This window comes from Candida oxycetoniae (genome assembly GCF_023343755.2).
Source record: "Candida oxycetoniae strain CBS 10844 chromosome Unknown scaffold6, whole genome shotgun sequence".
Lineage (NCBI taxonomy): Eukaryota > Fungi > Ascomycota > Pichiomycetes > Serinales > Debaryomycetaceae > Lodderomyces > Lodderomyces oxycetoniae.
Genome location: NW_026055365.1, coordinates 1 through 20733, shown reverse-complemented (window position 1 = coordinate 20733; position 20733 = coordinate 1). Strand labels below are relative to the sequence as shown.

General features: G+C 39.9%; 10 protein-coding genes across 10 annotated transcripts; 6 read left to right on the top strand and 4 right to left on the bottom strand. All coding sequences in view use genetic code 12, as the record gives it.

Moving 5' to 3' along the window:
• Positions 1-553: 553 nt before the first annotated feature.
• KGF56_000583 (membrane insertase) lies at positions 554-1705 on the bottom strand (the record flags this gene model as incomplete). The annotated part of the gene is made up of 1 exon (XM_049326509.1): positions 554-1705. One exon carries the CDS (start codon positions 1703-1705, stop codon positions 554-556), a length of 1152 nt encoding a protein of 383 aa, XP_049182197.1.
• Positions 1706-2114: 409 nt separating this feature from the next.
• On the top strand, positions 2115-3698 carry KGF56_000582 (uncharacterized protein; the record flags this gene model as incomplete). Its single annotated transcript, XM_049326508.1, has 1 exon — positions 2115-3698. One exon carries the CDS (start codon positions 2115-2117, stop codon positions 3696-3698), a length of 1584 nt encoding a protein of 527 aa, XP_049182196.1.
• Positions 3699-3712: 14 nt separating this feature from the next.
• Positions 3713-7328, bottom strand: SMC6 (DNA repair protein; the record flags this gene model as incomplete). Its single annotated transcript, XM_049326507.1, has 2 exons — positions 3713-7198; positions 7269-7328. 2 exons carry the CDS (start codon positions 7326-7328, stop codon positions 3713-3715), a joined length of 3546 nt encoding a protein of 1181 aa, XP_049182195.1.
• Positions 7329-7645: 317 nt separating this feature from the next.
• On the top strand, positions 7646-8314 carry YAF9 (Yaf9p; the record flags this gene model as incomplete). Its single annotated transcript, XM_049326506.1, has 1 exon — positions 7646-8314. One exon carries the CDS (start codon positions 7646-7648, stop codon positions 8312-8314), a length of 669 nt encoding a protein of 222 aa, XP_049182194.1.
• A 159-nt stretch (positions 8315-8473) lies between these two features.
• On the top strand, positions 8474-9184 carry KGF56_000579 (chromatin DNA-binding EKC/KEOPS complex subunit; the record flags this gene model as incomplete). Its single annotated transcript, XM_049326504.1, has 2 exons — positions 8474-8492; positions 8919-9184. 2 exons carry the CDS (start codon positions 8474-8476, stop codon positions 9182-9184), a joined length of 285 nt encoding a protein of 94 aa, XP_049182193.1.
• Positions 9185-10225: 1041 nt separating this feature from the next.
• Positions 10226-10768, top strand: KGF56_000578 (uncharacterized protein; the record flags this gene model as incomplete). The annotated part of the gene is made up of 1 exon (XM_049326503.1): positions 10226-10768. One exon carries the CDS (start codon positions 10226-10228, stop codon positions 10766-10768), a length of 543 nt encoding a protein of 180 aa, XP_049182192.1.
• A 401-nt stretch (positions 10769-11169) lies between these two features.
• PEX1 (AAA family ATPase peroxin 1) lies at positions 11170-14436 on the top strand (the record flags this gene model as incomplete). The annotated part of the gene is made up of 1 exon (XM_049326502.1): positions 11170-14436. One exon carries the CDS (start codon positions 11170-11172, stop codon positions 14434-14436), a length of 3267 nt encoding a protein of 1088 aa, XP_049182191.1.
• A 94-nt stretch (positions 14437-14530) lies between these two features.
• On the bottom strand, positions 14531-15430 carry DPP3 (bifunctional diacylglycerol diphosphate phosphatase/phosphatidate phosphatase; the record flags this gene model as incomplete). The annotated part of the gene is made up of 1 exon (XM_049326501.1): positions 14531-15430. The coding sequence occupies one exon, from the start codon at positions 15428-15430 to the stop codon at positions 14531-14533; it is 900 nt and encodes a 299-aa protein (XP_049182190.1).
• A 1447-nt stretch (positions 15431-16877) lies between these two features.
• Positions 16878-17972, top strand: RFC2 (replication factor C subunit 2; the record flags this gene model as incomplete). Its single annotated transcript, XM_049326500.1, has 1 exon — positions 16878-17972. The coding sequence occupies one exon, from the start codon at positions 16878-16880 to the stop codon at positions 17970-17972; it is 1095 nt and encodes a 364-aa protein (XP_049182189.1).
• Positions 17973-18154: 182 nt separating this feature from the next.
• KGF56_000574 (uncharacterized protein) lies at positions 18155-20611 on the bottom strand (the record flags this gene model as incomplete). Its single annotated transcript, XM_049326499.1, has 1 exon — positions 18155-20611. The coding sequence occupies one exon, from the start codon at positions 20609-20611 to the stop codon at positions 18155-18157; it is 2457 nt and encodes an 818-aa protein (XP_049182188.1).
• Positions 20612-20733: the final 122 nt, after the last annotated feature.

Sequence of the window (20733 nt, the reverse complement as noted above, 5' to 3'; positions counted from 1 at the left end):
TGATGGAAAAATATGCCTGATAGCCTATCTCGCTGGAGTAGACCGAGATAGCATCGATGGTCCACTATCGAGCAGAGCGAGATAGTGTCGATAGCAGCTAGTGTCTGTGGCAGCTAGTGTGCTCCACTATCGAGCAGAGCGAGATAGTGTCGATAGTGTCGATAGTGTCGATAGTGTCGATAGAGTCGATAGCAGCTAGTGTGCTCCACTATCTCGCTTCGCTCGATAGTGTAGATAGTGTCGATAGTGTCGATAGTGTCGATAGTGTAGATAGTGTCGATAGTGTAGATAGTGTCGATAGTGTCGATAGTGTCGATAGAGTCGATAGCAGCTAGTGTGCTCCACTATCTCGCTTCGCTCGATAGTGTAGATAGTGTCGATAGTGTCGATAGTGTCGATAGTGTCGATAGAGTCGATAGCAGCTAGTGTGCTCCACTATCTCGCTTCGCTCGATAGTGTAGATAGTGTCGATAGTGTCGATAGTGTAGATAGTGTCGATAGTGTCGATAGAGTCGATTATTTCCAACTATTTACAAAAGCTATGGAAAATTATTCACCTCCTCTTCTTTATATATCCATCGTACTCACTATTTTTCCTCTTTGCAGTAATCTCCATTTTCTTCTCCATATCTCTTGCCTTCTTAAGCGTATTCTTCTTTGAGTCTTCAAGGAAATTACTAAACACATCCTTGATCGAAGTGTCTGTTTTACTCAATCGAGCCTGATCATTTAATTCGTGAGTCGTGAATTTCTTTGGCATTCCCAAAACACGCCTCATTGTTGCGTTTTTAAACATTAAGCTTTGTACTAATGACAATATCGAGTTGATTGCAAAATACAATACAACAGCTACCGAAAAACCCTTTGTAATGAGAATAGATGCTAATGGAACCACTGTCATCACCTGTTTCATACTTTTAGCCATTGCATGTTGTCCCGTTTCACCACCCATTCTCACAACAATAATCACAGCTAATGCGGCAATCGTCTGTAATCCCAAATACGGATCAACCGCACTCAAATCCGGAAACCATAATATACCCTGATCTTGGAATCCCTCAACTGGGTAATTGGCCATTTTTCTCAAGGCTTGGAAAAACCCGTAAGCTAAAGGTACTTGAACAAGAGGAGCAAACGAAGCCATTGTTGAAACGTCGTTTTCTTTCATTAGTCTTTTCCTTTTCTCCATGAGTCTCATCTTGTCTTGCATAGATTCATTTGCTTCGTCCTTCAAGTCTCTCATTATTTCATCCAATTGTGGTTTAATCTTGGACATCTTAGTGGCATTAGAACTTGCCTTGACATAAAGTGGGAATATAACTACTCTCACAGCAATAGTCACAGCTGCAATAGTGCCCCACCATGGTAATCCAGTGTATACATGACAAACTTCAAGCAAATTTTCAACTATACTTGTTGGTCCCCATCCTTCTCCTAAGCCAATCGATTGTAAGTATCCAAGTTGGTCAGAGTGTAAATGGGTCGTAACTTCCGCAGACTGTGCATTAGAGACCTCATCGCTAAACGAAACCAATTTATCCTTGATTTCTGATGCTGCGTCAGTGCTGGTAGTGGTGGTGGAATTGAAACGAACACTCGATGAGGATAGAATAGTTGATCTTTGCAATAACGATAAAGACGGCGACTTAAATCGGCTCCTTAGAACAAATGATTTAGAGCAACGCAAAACCCCAAACCTTAGCATACTGAACAATCTCCTAGTCTCAAAAATAAGAAGAAAATGGCCCTTTTCAAGTATGACCAATAGTCTTCTTTCCACCCTTCAACGGTGAACTTTTCAATTTTTCAACTTTTTTTTTTTTCCTTCAAAGACGCTACCTGAAATATTTTGAAATGGTTGAAACCTTTAAAGATACGAAGAAGAAGAAGAAGAAGGAGAAGGAGAAGAACTTGTCAAGAGGACATTGTTCTTTTTTGGTGACAGATTGAGTATGTATAGATGGGAAAGAGTACGACCGTTTGGCTTGCTAGTACGATGTGCGGGAGTACGACCGTTTGGCTTGCTAGTACGATGTGCACGACGAGCTGTGTTGAATGGTGCTACTTCATATATACAATACCCATTGAATGAAAGTTGGCGTCGTTTCCACTTTATGTCTCAGGATTCTAATTCCAATTCCACGGTACAGTTTTTTAAACTTTCTGAACTGGAAAAGTCTCAATTAGTCTTGGAGAATCCGACTATATATACAGATTTCAAATTCCAATGGATGCTTGCAAACCATTCTCATCAATTGGATGTCTACAAATTTGTGTGTCAGAACCACCAGTATTTAGACGTTAAACTATTGGTTTTGTTCACTTTTAATTTACTTGAATCTAAAAACCTCAAAGCTGCTCTTTCACTACAACATTTCCTTTTGGAAAATAACAATAGTTATCAAATACCGAACCAGCTATGGTCAATAATCACTGACCATGTTTGCAAACAAGCCGACTATCTTGGTGCAATGTTCATCTATCATGAACTTTTGGATAATCATCAATTTTATGAGGAAATTACTTATGGTGTCCAAGAAAACAATCTCGTTCCTTTCTTGATCAATTGTTCACTATTATCCCAGTTGGCCATAGTATTTGCTAACAACGAGGATTCAGCAAGATTGGAAGGCATTTTACGATACTTTCGAAGATTTTATTCTTTTGCTGCTCACCTGGATATATACCAAACAATACTAATTTTGTTGGTGGAAACGTATTCAAAATCGGGAAATTTGGAAAAGGCATTGCTAGCATTTAAGAATTTGGCATTTGCTACTAGAGAGAGCAGTAAAAGGAATACCAATAGGATTAAAGAGACTCAAGAGAAGAATATCAGCTGGAGAGATGAAAACATCCAAAATAACCAGTACAAAGTCGAGTTTGAGTCAACGCATACCTTGGACGTTCATCAAAAGTTGCTTTGTCAGATTTCTCAAACTGAAAAGTATGACCCCATTATTCAAAGAAATGTTTATTCAACATCATCATCGTCATTACCATCAAATGCTACTACTACTACTGCTACTGCTACTGCTACTACTACTGCTACTACTAGTATTACTAAATCACTGAATAATCCACTTATATCGATTTCTTTGGTAAACACAGACTTGCCTAATTTCACCAATTTGTTGGTGGAGTACTTTCAAGCAAATAATCAACAATACAATAATATCCATACCCTTATAAATTTTACATTAAATAGTCATGTGGCAATTAGCATCTATATTGTATCTGCATTATGTCAAATGAGCAATCCACGATTAGCTTTCACTTTTATAAAAACCTTACGCAATAATACTACAAAACGAAATGCATTGCGAAATCAAAATTTCATTAGCATATTCGACTCGATACACAGGGAAAGTAAAGCAGATTACGAATTTGCCCAAGAGGTTTTCAATTATTATAAAAATGCAAATAAGGGCCACATCAATATCCAAGTATTAAAAAGTTACATACTATTCCTTTTATCGTCTTCGTTCACAAATAAAGCTGACCTTGTAACTTACTTGAGTAAATTGCTGACTTATAATGAAACGGATCGTCACTTGTATGTTACTCAAGATCAACATCAAAGTTTCCAAAAAAAACTCGAAAGCGACGACAGCAACAACAACAACTACGACTACAATGACAACAACAGCTACAAAAACGCATTTGACAATATTATCAAAATAACTACTTGTACATAAAAAACCTTAAACGCTTAAGTTCTTCTGGGATCTGACATCTTATGAATCTTGACACATTCATTGTCCAAATCACCAACTACAGCAATATCCTGAGGAGTGATGAATATGTTTTGTGATTTGGGATACTTTAATAAATTTTTTAATAATAACTTAATACTAATGGACCGGTTAACTGAATCCATGTAAACATCAAACTCATCCAATCCACGAATTTTTGAATTCATAGTTTGCCAAATAGCCAAAAGCAAAGCAATTTGAGTATATGATTTCTCCCCCCCTGACAATGACTCAACTGATCTGCCATCAGCATTTCTCTCCTCAACGTCTTGTTTTGTCTTTACTAATATATCCAATGTCTTTTTTATGAAATTCAAATTTATTGATCCTTTGAAACCTCGCAAATCCATTGAGCTTTCAAATGATTTCTTCGCCGTCTTTATCTGATGGTTTACTGTAGTACTTAGAAAATTGCGCCTTACCACTAATTCCTCGTTCAATCTTCGCCGTATCTCTTCCAACTCCTTCTCATTTGCTAATGCGGTTTTAACAACTTCATCTACTTCCCTCAACTTTTCCACAATCTCTTCGAAATTTGACCCTATTTGTTTTTCTGAAATCGCAATCTGTTGCATAATATCTTGATATTCGTCACTTATGGACTCCTGGGTATCACTTTCCTTGATGTCGGCTTCTTCCCTGGTGCAGATTTTTTTCGCTTCTTCCATCTCAGCCATCAATTTAGGAGTACCTTTTGCTACTAAACCTCGTGCATTCTCAACCTCAAGTTGGTTCTTGCTGATTTCTTGTTCACGGTTTATCTTTTCGCTCTCAAGAGCTTTTAAATACTCAAATCCTGTCCGTAGTGCTTTACGAGCCGCACCCAAACTTTCCTGACTATCTGCCGCTGCTTGTTTAGCTTTTCTCACTTCGGCATTGAGAATATTGTAGCGTTCCTTTTTTGCCTCAATTTCCTCTGCAAGTGCTTCATTCAAAGGTTCAAGACGCTTGATTTGCAAATTATTCTCCTCTACCCTCATTTCAAAATTTGTTATATTGGTAAAATCAACCTCGGCTTCAATTTTATCCTCTAATGCACTTCGTAGTTGCTTAAGTTTGTCGAGTTTTTGTTTCAAGAGATTCACTTCGATTATAAGTTTGTTTCTTTCTGAGTCTATTTGTACTTTCAACGAACGAAGTTCCCTTTCTATATTGTTGATGTTTTGCTTCTCTTCATTTATTTCCCTCTTAATCTCCTCAAGCAACTCATTCTTATTTGTGGTACCAAATTTAGGAGCTTTGGTCAGGTAGTACACCGGATCAAGACGTATGTCTCCATTGAAGCTAACTCGTTTGCCAGAGTCTCTCAGAAACTGAAGTAGGACACTATGTACGTTTGACTGGCGACACAATCTCTCTGCCTCTTCTGAAGATCGTGCAATGATTATTTTTTCAATTGAATTCGAGTCAATCAATGCGTACAACGCACCTTCATTCTCAACATTGAGCATGTCCATAACTGTAATTCCCACAACGGCTTTACCGTTATCAAGACTAAACCTTTCTGTTTTTCTAACCATGATATTGTGGTAAGCTTGATGTTTTCTCAAAATTTGTTGCAATACTGGTCGATCTTTTTCATTTGCCACAATAAACGAGTCCAATGTCTTGGACAACACTGCGTCCAAGAGTAATTTCCAAGGCCCAAATTCCCTTTTGACCAGGACTAAACTCCCAATTGGACCAATTGGCTTTTCAACCCAGTGTCCTCGGTCAATATCACGTTTTATCAGTTGCATTCTACTTGCACCCCAGGGCGCATAGTGGGAATTTTGGTCCCTGTCCAAATCAACTAGTCGCATATTGAGTTCTTGTATTTTAACACTAGCTTCTTGCTTTGCCTTGGAAAGATCTTCTAGTTGACTGTCGGGATTTCTCTCTATTTGTTTGATCCTTTGTCTCCCCGCTTCAATCTCCTGTTCAACTTGTTTAATCTCGACAACAACATTTGCCAACTGCTCCTTCATTTGTTCTTTTGAGCCACCCTGCTGCTCTTCAATTTTTGTCTTTTCTTGTGCAATGTTTTTTTCTGTTTTTACAATATCTCTTTTCAAATCCTCAATTGCCAGTAGATTCTTTTTGATATCCTTCTCAAGGACATTTATTTGAGCCTTAACTTTGCTTCTTGCATCTCTCATTTCCTCCACTTGCCTTGATTTAAAGTCAAAGTCGCTCTCTGCTTTGACACACTCCCCTTCTAGTCTACTTTGCTCAGGTATCTTTTGTTCAATCTCCTTGTCAAAAGCTTCGATTTCAGCCTTCTTTGTATCTATTTGACTTTCAAGCATGGCTGCCTTGGCTGAAAATCGCATGATTTTCTCTTCAATAGCATTCACATTGAACCAATGTATTTTACCGCTCAACAAGTCCAACTTATCCCTGAGATAGTCATGTTTCTTGTGAGAATTATAAATCTTAGCAATAGCTTTGTAGTCGGCCTTACACTTTGCTGTATAGACTTTTGATTGCTTAATCTTATTGTCAATTTCTCCTATGTTACTCTTGGTAAAGTCGAGATTGTTACAAATATCGGTAATGAATGCACCGTCCATAAAGTATTCAAACTTTGTTTCTGCCGTGGCTGATGTTAAAAATTCACGCGCTTTATCTTGAGATAAAAAGGCTAACGGGTTATCAATGGTGATGTTGAATTGATATAGTATTTCCTCTAAAATCGCCTTCTTTGTTGATACCGTTTTGCCTTCTTCAGATTTTATCGCATACGTATTGCTCCCATTTCTTTGTAGCTTGCGCTCAATTATAATCTTCCTACCATATTCCTCGGGTTTGAAAGCCCAAACACCTTCGTTTTTCAAAACAACAGATATACGAGAAGTGTTCTTACTGTCCTTTATCAAATCTCGAATGGAGCTTCCTCTATTGGTGTCACTGGCCTTAGCACCAAGACCCACCAATATTCCTGTTAAAATAGCACTTTTCCCCGAACCGTTTCGGCCAATTATGAAATTGATTTGAGGACCCAACTCTAATTCGAAAAAATCGTGACACATGAAATTTTTCAATGTTAATTTTTCAATTACACCGGCTTCGGCAGGCGACATTGCGTTTCCGTTAGAGTCAGCGTTTTCGTTTTCGCCATCGTCGTCAAACTCGTTATCGGACTCGTCATCCGAATCCGTGGACTCTGCCGACTCTAAAGACTCACTATCAGCTTCAGTATCACCAGTAGAAGCAGCACCAGCAGAAGCAGCAGAGGCAGCAGCAGCAGCAGCAGCAGCAGAAGCACCAGCAGCAGCACCACCGACAGCACCAGCACTAGCAGTAACACCAGCAGCAGCACCACCGACACCAGCAGCACCACCTTTTTCATCACTGCCATTGCTTAAAACCCCCAGGGTCACAAATGCTTGGTTTTGCCTCGAGGAGTGCTGTAGATCCGAAATTTGTCTGGAAAGTTGGTCACGCATGCTTGAGTCGGCATTCTGTTATTCAAAAATGTTAGTAACAACAAACCTTGTCCCCTTTTTCTGGGTAGTTGGAATTTTGACATACATTACTATCCAGGGAAAATTCTTCATAATTCCTCTTCCTTCCCGTCAAAGTCGCGGCCATTCTGTGCTGGACTTATGGCAACAACTAACAAGTGCCTATCCTCTTACCTTCCCCCCTTGACAGCTCTTGAATCGAACCGACTTTCTACTTTATTGCAAGTAGATCAATCTACTAAAGTTTGGAAACGGGAAAAAAGAAAACGCGTTGAAGAGAAACATATGGTAGCACTCGATGAATAGTGAAAAATTAACAAGGAGCCCTTTAAGGAAGTTTGTAGTAAGCATTAGGAGAGGAGAGGAGACAAGACAAGAGGAGACAAGAGGAGACGAGACGAGGCAAGACGAGACCGATAGTTGTAGGTTGTATTATAGGTTGATATGAGTGCTAGTTCTAGAAGGATCAAGTTTGTTTCTATATCATTGCCGGTGTTATATGGGAATCATGCTTACAAGCTCACCCCGGAAACGCGAAAAGCAACGACGCCCCAGGACCATACTCATGAATGGACAGTGTTTTTCAAACCAGTTTTGGGAGATATTGACTTGACACCTTTGCTTAAGAAAGTGACGTTTAAGCTACACGAGACATATGAGAATCCTATACGTACTGTTGAGCGGCCACCGTATCAAGTCACAGAAACAGGGTGGGGGGAATTTGAAATCATTATCAAGCTTCATTTCCACCCAGGTGTTGATTTGGGGATAAATGAGAAAAACTTTCAGATTTTCCATGCCTTGAAGTTGCATCCCTACAATCCACAGCATCCAAAAAGAGAAAACGGAGAAGTGCACCTGGTGTTGTATGACGAATTGGTGTTTAATGAGCCAACAGACAAGGTTTTTGAGATTTTAACGAAAAAACCAATCAACTTGATTCCTTACAAACTATCGAGCCCGGATAAGCGAGATCAGGAATATATAAGGCCAGATGAAACAGATGAGCTCAATCGATTAGATGTGTATATCGAGAAAGTCAAAGATGAAATTGCTCACCAGGCGGAGTTGTACAAGAGTTTGGAACAGGAAAAGATAGCATTGACTCAATAGCTATAGACTATGGAGCAGCACATTGACATTATCGAACAGCACATTGACACTATCGAGCAGAGCGAGATGGTGTTGTAACAAGCTAGAAATACTATCGAGCAGAGCGAGATAGTATGACAACAAGCTAGTCAATGCTGCTCCACTATCGAGGAGAGCCAGATGGTTATAGAACAAGCTAGTCAATGCTGCTCCACTATCGAGTAGAGCAAGATGGTGTTGTAACAAGCTAGTCAATACTGCTCCACTATCGAGTAACAAGCTAGTCAATGCTGCTCCGCTATCTCTCTCTCGATAGTTTTGAGTAGAAGAGTGGAACACTATCTCTCTCTCGATAGTTTTGAGTAGAATAGAGTGGAACACTAACTCGCTAGTGTAAAGTAGAATAGAGTGGAACACTATCTCGCTAGTGTAGAGTAGAATAGAGTGGAACACTATATCCCTCTCGATAGTTTTGAGTAGAATAGAGTGGAACATCTCGCTTTGCTCGATAGTGTCGATATTCTTTTTTTCATCTCATCTCCTTCAATATTATGCTTTTTTTCCTTTTCAAGAGTAGTAGCTAGGATTTTGTATGAATATACGATGCCGTCGTTGGTCTTGAGAGTTCCATTTGAGACATCAAGACAAGCGAATATAGCCAGAAATTCTCTATCTCCAGATCCAGTGTTAAAACAGAGTGAATTGAATGTTGATTTTGATGTTGAAAATACTAGTTTAATTTGTACATTTTCAGGGATAAGCGATAGAGTTATAAGAGTTTCTATCAGTAATGTTATAGACAATATCAAGACGATAATTGAATGTTTTGACGAATTTGATGGTAATAAGAGCTGCATTTGGGACCAAGACGAAATCAATACTAATGGATAGTAGTAGGAACTAATAGACGCACGGTTGGTCTCACTGGTTGGTCTCACTAGTCAGAGCTTATAAAGCAGAGATACTTGGATAGTCTAGCATCGTTTTTGGCCCCGTTAGACACTCAGATGGTCGTTAGAGGCACCCTGTTAGTCAATGGTGCTCCACTATCTCACTCTGCTCGATAGTGGCGATCTTACCTGTTAGTCAATGGTGCTCGACTATCTCGCTCTGCTCGATAGTGGCGATCTTACCTGTTAGTCAATGGTGCTCGACTATCTCGCTCTGCTCGATAGTGGCGATCTTACCTGTTAGTCAATGGTGCTCGACTATCTCGCTCTGCTCGATAGTGGCGATCTTACCTGTTAGTCAATGGTGCTCGACTATCTCGCTCTGCTCGATAGTGGCGATCTTACCTGTTAGTCAATGGTGCTCGACTATCTCGCTCTGCTCGATAGTGGCGAGCTTACCTGTTAGTCAATGGTGCTCCACTATCTCGCTCTGCTCGATAGTGTCGAGCTTACATTGTTGGCAACTGAAACTTGAGCCCGTGCCTACTAACCAATAACCTTTTTTGGTGGTGCTAGAAGAAGTCATATATATACCCAGACAAGCAGACAAGTTTGCCGAATTATATACCTGGTGAGATATCCATTATTTATAATTAGAGCCAAATAGTAATAGAGGTTATCTACATAAAGGTAATTTTAGTTCATTCGTGTCATAGCAAAGAAACCTGCCTTGATTTTCTGGTAATCAATAATACGCTCTAATTAGACTCTACTACTAATACGCTCCAACTACGATGTTACTCTTTCCTCCTCCATATTGCATCTTCCCTCTTACCTCTTCCAGCTCATTTTCAACCCAGAGCTACCAAATGAGATTTTTCATCAAGGTATTTTTCAACTTTGGTTTTCGGATCTTGTTTGGAAAGAGCTTGTAAGAAGAAGAAGAAGGTCCAACTAAGTTCAGGAATAGGTGTTTTTCCAAACGGCTCTTTCTCTCTCTCTCTCTCTCTCTCTTTCTTTCTTTCTTTTTTGCTACTTTGTCATGGGTTGGTTTCTGGGCTCTAGCACTTCCGCACCACCATCGAAGGTGTCAATAGTTTCCGAATACAATGAAGAAGCTTCAAAACCGAAGCAGCAGTATTTGGAAGATTTACCTCCCAAATTCGAAGATTCAGAGTCTAGCGGTGGCTCGAGTAGGCCGCCGCCGCTGCGTCAGCCTACATTGACAGATGCCGCAAAGTTAATAAAACTATCGGATTTTAATATTGATCGATTTGTGAGTATGCCATGTTTTCGAGAAGCGATGATAACTGGATTTCAAGCAATGGGGGTCTTGGGTATCGTTACATTTTTAGTGCACAAGAATGTGGGCAAGTCGCTAAACTGGTCGGTAGGAGGTTTTTTTTTAGGTAATTTGGTTGGATGGGAACAGTGCAGATCGCTAAGAAGAAGGTCCTTTGAAGTGATGGAGAAAGCTAAGCGGGAGAAGGAAGAAAGGAATAGAAAGAAGCTTGCCGAATTGAGTGCAAGCCATCTGAAGGATGAGAATTTTGCAAAATTTCAGGAGTTTAACAATAGGAAATAGATAACCAACCAATGCTAGCAGATCCGAACAGCAATCACCGGTACAATAGTGAAACGAAGCACCAGTAAAACTATATATGTCGCTAGTGCAATAACAAGACTTACAATTCTCTTTTATATAACTCATTTCTCTTTCCTCATTCTCTCGCCCTATTAGCCGCCCTCCAGCCCTATTAGCCGCCCTCCAGCCCCATTCCCCCCCTCCATTCCCCCCCGCCTTTTCGACGTGTGCGCAACCGCGGAACCGCGGAATTCGTACGAACCCACAAGGCGAAAAAAATTGAATAAAAATGAAGCTTTTGCGGAGAGGTGAAATATAATTCACATTCTTTCAAAAGGTAATATAGTGAATTTAACAAGTGCTTTTCTTTCTAGCATTAGCATTTCTGTTCTTTGGTCATCATGGATAACCACAGGGCGACTGTTGAGTATCGGACCTTAAAGTCGAATTTGGTAAATCTTCCATCGAACTTGGTGAACTTATTGTTCACTGCGAATATTCAAGTGCAGGATGTGATTGTTGAAATTTGTCCAAAAGACAATCAGCAGCAGAAGCAGCAGCAGCGTTATTATGCGGGGTGGTCGGGAATGTCTTCATCGATAGTGCAAAGCGTTGAGATTGATCCTGTATTTGCTCAGGCCTTGCAGATTAGGGATAAGTCGAGCGTGGTGATCAATTTAAAATTGGGAAATTATGAAACTTCAAATATCAATTTGGAGCCCTTGACCAGCTCAGATTGGGAAGTGGTTGAACTAAACGCACAGCTAATCGAAGATAAACTCTTGAATCAAACCAGGTGTGTGGCCATGAACCAAATACTCGTGGTATACCCAAGTTCTACAACGTCAGCGAAATTGGTTGTCACTGATATCGGCACCACCTCGCACAAGTTTGCCAAGATTTCACCATATTGTGAGATAGCAATAGCACCCAAAGTGAGGAAGAAGAAGGAAACAGTAACAGAGACAAAGAGTGTTGCCAGTTTGAAAAGTAATGGGAAAAAAATGGAGGATTATAGTGGCACAGCCTTGCTTTTGAAAAGGGGGGTATGTCTTCCTCATAACTTGTATAGAGATGCAAACAAACTTGATACGGGGTTCAAGATCTTTATTGACTTGGATCAGTTGCCCAAAGATACATTTGACACTTTTGCAGCAATTGCAGTAGTACCAGGTCCAAATGAATATAAAAACACGTTGGACAAGGAGGTAGTCGAGGGAGGAGGTGGAAAGGATGTGAAGGAAAACAGAAGAATCATAGCCGAATTGGTGGATTACAAAGGAGGGCTGGGTAATATTGGGTTGTCTCAGGATTTGGCAATAGCTCTAAACATTCAAGGCCAAATTGGTAACATCATTGCCTTGAGGCCGGCAATAAAAAGCTTGTCCAAGAGGCCCTCTACATTTGTAATTCATCCTTACACCATCCACTCAAACAAGAAAAAGGAAATCAACCAAACCAAAACTTTGAAATCTGCTCAAATGTTGAAAGATGCTCTTTACCCTCAAATTGCAGATACGGCCATTACAAATTTTGTCAAGATACGAGCAATTCCTGGTGTTCTTCCTTATGGAGGGCTTGTTAAATTTAGAAGTAACGATAATTATAACGCTTGGATCAAACCATATGATCTTGAAAAGAAGAAGCCGATTAGAATTGAACTTGCCGACGAGTTGTTTCGCCCGCAATCGTTTGTAATACAGGAGATAAACAATAAACAGGACTACACACTGGATAAAAGCATCGATGAGACGCCTATCGGAATTAATGAAACAATAGATGATATAGTGGATTCATTTTTGGTATCTGAAAACACAGGGACTTTGGTGTATGGGAGCTCCGGAAGCGGGAAAAGTTTGTATCTCAAACAAATTGGTAATCGGTTGAATGAGGAGTATGGATACTTTGTCAAGCACATATCCTGCGAGTCGCTTATGAATGAAAACTACCAAAATCTTTCCAAGAATCACGTATTCAAATGGCTACAACAATGTTCTTGGAATCAACCATCATTATTGGTTTTAGATAATATAGATAAAATCATGAATGTGGAGACGGAGAATATGGATGCAACAAAATCAAATCAGACAACAGAATACTTTATATCGCAATTGACCAAGTTGCACAATCAAAAGAATTCAAATGTTTCCATTCTATGTTCCGCAGTATCTAAAGAAAGTGTTAATAAGTTAATTTTGGGATCGCATTTAATTGAAAACTACATTCACATCAATGCGCCAGACAAGGCTTTACGCTATAAGATTTTGGAAGGTAACTTGGTCAATAACTTGGGATGCGAAATAAGTATGGATTTGATGGACTTGGTAAGTGAGACAGAAGGTTATTTACCAAATGACTTGAAAATATTGTCCCACCGAATATATCATCAATGTCTAGCGGATTCAGATTCAATGGAGAAGCAGGATAAAGAAGAAGAAGAAGAAAAAGAAAAAGAAAAAGAAGAAGATAGTAATAATAGTAATAGCAATTATCATCATCATCATCATCACGTTGTACTGGAGGAGCACGTTGACAAGGCATTGAGCGGTTACACGCCATCTAGTTTACGCGGAGTTAAATTACAAAAGTCTGGAACAAGTTGGTCTGATATTGGGGGGCTTACTGATGCCAAGAAAATATTATTAGAGACGTTGGAATGGCCAACTAAATATGCGCCTATATTTGCCAATTGTCCCTTAAGGTTGAGGTCTGGTATTTTACTTTATGGTTACCCAGGATGTGGGAAGACTTTACTAGCGAGTGCAATAGCAGGACAATGTGGATTGAATTTTATTTCGATAAAAGGTCCTGAGATCTTGAACAAGTACATTGGTGCTTCAGAACAAAGTGTCAGGGAGCTTTTTGAAAGAGCACAAGCGGCAAAACCATGCATTTTGTTTTTTGACGAGTTTGACTCCATTGCGCCAAAGAGAGGACATGACTCAACTGGTGTTACTGACCGTGTGGTGAATCAAATGTTGACACAAATGGATGGTGCAGAAGGTTTGGATGGTGTGTATGTATTAGCTGCAACTTCGAGACCAGATTTGATTGATAGTGCATTATTGAGGCCAGGTAGATTGGACAAGAGCGTAATATGTGACATGCCGAATTTCGAAGATAGACTAGACATTTTGAAGAGTATAACTACAAAGATGGATTTGGAGGAGAATGTTGATTTAGACGAGATTGCCAAAAAAACCGCTGGATTCAGTGGGGCTGATATGCAGGGATTGGCATATAACGCATACTTGAAAGCTGTACATGTGAGACTAGATGCATTAGAAAAGGAAGAAAACTCTGAACTGGCAAAAGAGGATGAATCTTCGGTTGAGTTTTTTAAAGTAGGAAACGAGAAAGAGTCAAAAATGAAGAGTTCAGAAAGAGTTAAACTTTTGCACCAGATTCAGCAGTTTCTTAACAATGAGAAATCGAATAGGGCAAAGGAAACCACTAATGATTCAGGAAAAAAGAAAGTTGAGCAACCAAAGATGTTGATAACGCAGGAGAACTTCATAGACTCGTTGCGGGAGACCAAGCCATCCATTTCTCAGTCTGAGAAAACAAAACTTCGTAGAATCTACTCACAATTTGTTGATGGAAGAGATGGAAACATGCCCGATGGATCTGCAAGTAATGAAATTGGAGGTCGAACCACTTTAATGTGATCAAAAGAAAAGTCTTTCTTATTATATATAAAAAAAAACCAAAAAACAACAAGATTGTAGATATACATACATTGAATTTTTTTTCTTTTTACTTTTATACATCTTCTAAAACAGTGTCGTTGTTGTCATCGTTACGCTTGGCTCTCTCTTCAGCCTTTTCTTCCTCTATCATAAGCAAGTTACTAAAACTTCTCTTGTCAGATATCCAGGGAAACAATCTCAAATACGACCACGAGCCAATGAAGAAACCCAACAAGCCCCCAATAATAACATCCACAAAGTGGTGCCTGTAGTCCTCAGTTCTACTCATTGCGATATAAGTTGCAACCATCAATGGGGCACCACCAAATAAGAGTGCCCTCCAACTGCCTGCTCTTGGGTCATTAGCCTGGAACTGACCCATTAAAAACAATGCCAAGTAGACCAACCCTGCAAAGCTTATCGAGGAGTGACCTGAGGGTGTAGTTCTGTAACCGTCTTCCAACAAGTTCAAGTCTGTGTTTGTACAAACCTCAATTGAAACCAAGGCTTCGGTTCGCACAGAGGGATCTGGCTGGCATCTGGCAATGAAATCTGGGCGGTGGCGACCAATTAGATTTTTCAATACATCTGTCACGTTGGAAGTTATGAGGACACAAAGTAACAAGCCAAGTGCGGCGACATAGGTGTTGTAGAATCTGTATTTTGGACTTGTCAATACAAGTGCAGTAACAAGTATCACTATAAGTGGAATCCAGGTAGAGTAGAGAAACAACTCAATATTGTTGACTGTTTCTCTTTCTTTGAAGGGATGTTGAATTGTAGCATCATAAAGTGAGAATTGACGGTGGAATGGTTTTATATTGTAGATGAAGAAATAACAAATGACCAATAGTGCTAACAAGATCAAGTCTGTAAACCTCCATTTAATAATCTTGGGTGAAATAAAGCCCAAACTCTTTCTGTTTAAGTTAGCGTAAGGCACATTATTCAAAAGTGATTCCACAGACATCATAATACAGATTTATTTAGCACAGTGAGGATGAGCAAAAAAGGTGAACCCAAGAGGATGAGGCCAGCAAGCAAACCAACAGGAGAATCGATAAACGAGGCCAGCAAATGGAGCCAACAGGAGAATCAATAAATGAGGCCAGCAAGCAAACCAACAGGAGAATCAATAAATGAGGCCAGCAAGCAAACCAACAGGAGAATCGATAAACGAGGCCAGCAAATGGAGCCAACAGGAAAAGACTCAGCAGACAGCAATTACCAAATGTTGCTTTAAAACCAACAATGTATTTTAGATATTCTAAATGAATTTACAAGGAAAAGATAAGAATTTGTATAGCAAGTTTTTTCCTTGTGTGGTTAAATTGTAAGCAGGTGTAGCGGAGTCAAAGGCGTAGCAGAGCCAAAGGCGACGTTTGTGAAGAGAATGGGGAGTTTAGAGTAGAGAGGAATGGAGAGAAGGGACAAATGGGGAGAAGGGAGTGTAGAGTAGAGTAGAACTAAATAGAGTGCATCTACAACAGAGAAGAGGATTGTAGAATAGTAAGAGAAAGAGAGAGAGAGAGACTAGACGAGTGAAACAAGTCTAGTCCAAAGAGAGAAGAGAGAGTGTGTGAGTGAGTAAAAGAGAGAGTGTGAGTAGTAGTAATCAGAATTGAGTGAAGGAAAAACAAAGTCTAGAGTAGGTGGTCTCAGGGTAGAGGGATAGGCATTGAACGGTTGAGAAAGGAGAGTAGGGAGTAATAAAGTCGAAGATGTTGTTTGTAGAGTGAGGGTAGAATGAGTGTAGAGTGAGGGTAGAATGAGTGTAGAGTGAGGGTAGAATGAGTGTAGAGTGAGGGTAGAATGAGTGTAGAGTGAGGGTAGAATGAGTGTAGAGTGAGGGTAGAATGAGTGTAGAGTGAGGGTAGAACGGAGTAGTGTCGGTGTAGTCAGTGTTGCTCCACTATCTCATTTGCTCGATAGTGTTGATAGTGGCAGTCAGTGCTGCTCCACTATCTCGCTCTGCTCGATAGTGTCGATAATGGAGATACCAGGGATACCAGAAAGAGTAGAGAGGTTGAAAAATAGAATGGAAAAAGTAGAAAAGGAGAATAGAAAGATTTAGTTAAAGGGAATAAAGAGATTGCAAATGATGGAAAGAAGGTAGGCAAAGCAGAGTGAAGAAAGAGACAGAGACAAGAGACAAAGAGACTTTTGGCACAGCTCAGATCAACTCAGATCAGCTTAGATCAGCTCAGTAACTCTACTACTCTCCAAGCTCTACATCACTTCAAGCTCATCTCAGTAACTCTACTACACCTCAAGCTCTACTTCACTCCAGCTCTACTACACTCCAAGCTCATCTCAGTAACTTTGGTCTTCACAGTGAGATTTTTTTTTCTGAAAAATTCCAGACGCGTTATACTTGAGGAAAGTAGATTGAAGAAGGTTTAAACAGGGAAAGACGGAGAATGACTACGGATAAAGTAGCAGGTACAACGTACCAGGAGGAAAAACTTCATCATACACCATGGATTGAAAAATATAGACCGAAAAAACTCGATGATATAGCATCGCAGGACCATGCAGTGAAAGTTTTGAAACAACAAGTATCAACGGGTAACTTACCTCATATGTTATTTTATGGACCACCAGGGACTGGAAAAACTTCAACTATACTAGCATTGGCCAAACAATTGTACGGCCCCAATCTATATAAATCAAGAGTATTGGAATTGAATGCAAGTGACGAAAGAGGTATATCTATTGTACGTGAAAAAATTAAGAATTTTGCTAAATTGACTGTGAGTAATCCTAGTGAAGAGGACTTGAAAAATTATCCATGTCCGCCTTATAAGATTATTATATTGGATGAGGCTGATTCAATGACAAACGACGCACAAAGTGCTTTGAGAAGAACAATGGAAACTTATGCAAATATCACCAGATTTGCTTTAGTTTGTAATTATATCACCAGAATTATCGATCCCTTGGCTTCGAGATGTTCAAAGTTTAGGTTCAAATCGTTGAATAATGAAAACTCATTAAACAGATTGAAATTTATTGCCAAAGAAGAGAATTTGTACTTGGATACTTCAGGAGGACCCGAGTCGGACGATGAGGTGTTGAATGAAGTGTTAAGAATTAGTAATGGTGATTTGAGGAAAGCAATTACTTACTTACAAAGTGCTTCGAAATTGAGTACAAGTCTAAAGTTAGAAAATGGGAACGCGGAGACAAACGTGGGTGTGATTACAAAAGCATCAATCAGAGAAACGGCTGGAATATTACCAGATACTTTGATCTCGCAAATGATAAGTATCATCAAAAGAAAAGACGAAGAAAAATTAATACAGATAGTTGATGATATTATATTAAGTGGTTGGAGTACACAACAGTTAATTGATCAACTACATGAACAGTTAATAATGGATGACACTATAAGCTCACTTACTAAAAACAAAATTGCAATCATCTTATTTGACACAGATAAAAAGTTGAACATCGGTACAGACGAGCATATTCAATTGCTCAATTTGGTGCTCCAAGTTTCTAAAGTTATGTAGGATAAAATAGTAAAAAAAAAAAGACTATTTGGCATGTAAAATTAATGAATCTCATCTCTTAATATAAAGCAATGACATTTATGATATCTCAAAACGCTTTTTAAGGTAAAATCAAGTGCCATCTAATTCCCCATACAATTTTATCCATACAGTTGCTACTACTACTACTACTACTACTACTACTACTGTTGATGCTGTGGATCAAAAGGTAGTCGTTGTTGAAACTGTGGAGGTGGCTGCTGATGTTCTGGATACTGTGACACCATCATATTTGGATTTTGTTGTTGTTGTTGTTGTTGCTGCTGCTGATGCAGTTGTTGCAGTTGTTGTTGATTTCCAAATTGTGGTGGAAATCCCATCCTAACAAATCCAGGTGGAAAACCGAGAGGCAATGGTGGAAAATTACCTCCCTGAGGAGGTAGCGGAGGTGGTGGTGCAAATCTATTAGGAAACATACCTGGAGGTGGAGGAGGAGGAGGCATACCACTACCTTGTGGCAAGGGAAATGGTTGTTGACCAGGACGAGGTTGATTCTGAACATGATTTGGTAACGCTCCTTCACGATTTTCACTTCGATTGGCTTGATCTTGCAATTCGTGTAATTGATCTTGCGGAATGTGTTGATACTGATGTTGCTGTTGCTGTTGCTGTTGCTGTTGCTGTTGTTGCTTTGGTGGAAATCCAGATGCTTGATCTCTCATCTGTAATTGTGGTGGAAGCATCCAAAATGGAATTTGATTGCCCTGTGGTAATGGCTGATGATAAAGTTGTCCCTGTGGAAGAATGTGGTTAAAATGACTTGGAAGTCGCTGTTGCTGCTGCTGCTGCTGCTGTTGCTGCTGTTGCTTGTGCTCTTGAATTGCAGGTGGACCTTCTTTGCTTGTTTTGTTTTCACTGAAATCTTCACGGTTCTCCAATTGGTTTTGTAATTGATCAAATGTAGCCTTGGAATCTGGACTTTCGTTGGTAGTGGTAGTGGTGGTAGTGGTTGTTGTTGTTGCTGTTGTTGTTGCTGTGGTAATGGATTGTGAGATTTGTGAGGGAGATTGGGAAGCTTCTTTTTTCTTCAATAAGGAAAGGAAAAAGCTGTCATTTGATGTATAAAGCGACGAATGTTGTGACAGTACGAATGACTTGTGTCTCTGCAATGAAGATTGTTGCTGTTGTTCACTTTCTATTGGTGATTGATCATCCGGTGCTGATTGCGGAGGATGTGCAGCTTCCGATGTTTGAGTATTATTTGGTTGCGATCCACCAAAAAATTTGGAAAATCCTGGAGGAGGTCCCAGAACGCTCTTTTGCCGTACTGGTTGAGTTTGCAAGTTTGGTTCTTCAGACTTTATGTTTTCTTGCAGTTGCAGTTGCAGTTGCTCTTGCAGTTGTGGTTGTGGTTGCAGTTGTGGTTGTGGCTGCAGTTGTGGTTGCAGTTGTGGTTGCAGTTGCAGTTGCAGTTGCAGCCCACTTGGTTGTTGGAAAAATGACGAGAACCTGGATGACCTATTGGTATTTGATGAGTGACTTTCATCTGAAACCACACCCGTCTCAATTGCTTCTTTCTTTGGCTTTTGTTTAATAAAAGTAAAAAAATTATCAACTTCATTTCCTGCATTAACTGCAGCTGTCTCTTCCAGTGCCAACTGCAGTTGTTCTGTTTCTTCGTCAACTACGTAACCGTTTCTTTTCCTTTCTTCTAGTTTCATTTGAGATTTCCATTTCTCGAAATCTTCAACGGTACGACCCATATTCAACATTGACATATGTATCGAGTCATCGTTGGAGCCAAGAATTCCACTATGGGTGCTTTTCCCCGATATGGCACCACCATCAACGTCCTCCCATTCCGGCTCCAATTCGTCGGGACCTTCACCCAACAACTCCGATATCTTTTCGCTCGATAGAGAGTCCAACTCTTGCGCTTTATTAAACCCATGACGATTATGGTGTCCAAATCCCTGATTCTCTTTATTTTCTAAGCTATTATTATGGTTATTGTTGTTATTGCTGTTGTTGCTATTATTATAGTTTTTTCCTCTCTCCCAAGTTTCATGCAGATGTCTCTTGAATTTTTTCCCCTTATAACTACCACCATGTTCTCCATTCAGTAAATGTCTCAAGTTTGCTTCTCTTACTGGTTTTAGTCTCCAAAACGACAACTCAGGCAACTTGTCTCCAAACTCAAGAGCCTCGACTTCGTCCCTCAATTGAAGCAATTGCTTCACAGTGTATATGAGTTCCTGACCTTGCTTCTTGACAGGTACAATATTCAAAAAGGTGTCATCTTCAAAGTCGTCCAGATTAGCCAAAATTCTTTCCACAGCAACGTCTTTAGCTTGTCTTCCCCTTTCCGTAGCGGCGCCTTTAGCTTCTCTAGCTTCTTTAGCTTGTTTAACTTCTTTCGCTTCTTTCGCTTGTTTCGCTTGTTTTTCCCTTTCAGGAGTTGACTCTTTCGCAGCATGAGCCATAGCACTATCCAACAATTTGCTCAAGACATTTCCAGGATTCAGACTGTTAATTGCAGACGATCCTGAAAGATGCAGATGTAAAATACTCGGCGGAGTTCCATTTCTGGTGGCATCGCTATCAGATATTGACACAATCGACGGGTCAACAAGCAACGGATTGGAATTAGACGATGTCATTGGAATCTCGAGGCTTCTCCCACCTATTCAAAAAGGAACAATAACAACAAAAAAAAAGGGGATTTGATGTGGCTGTTGCTTGTGGTACTGCTGCTGCTGTTTTTGTTGTTGTTCCAGTTGTT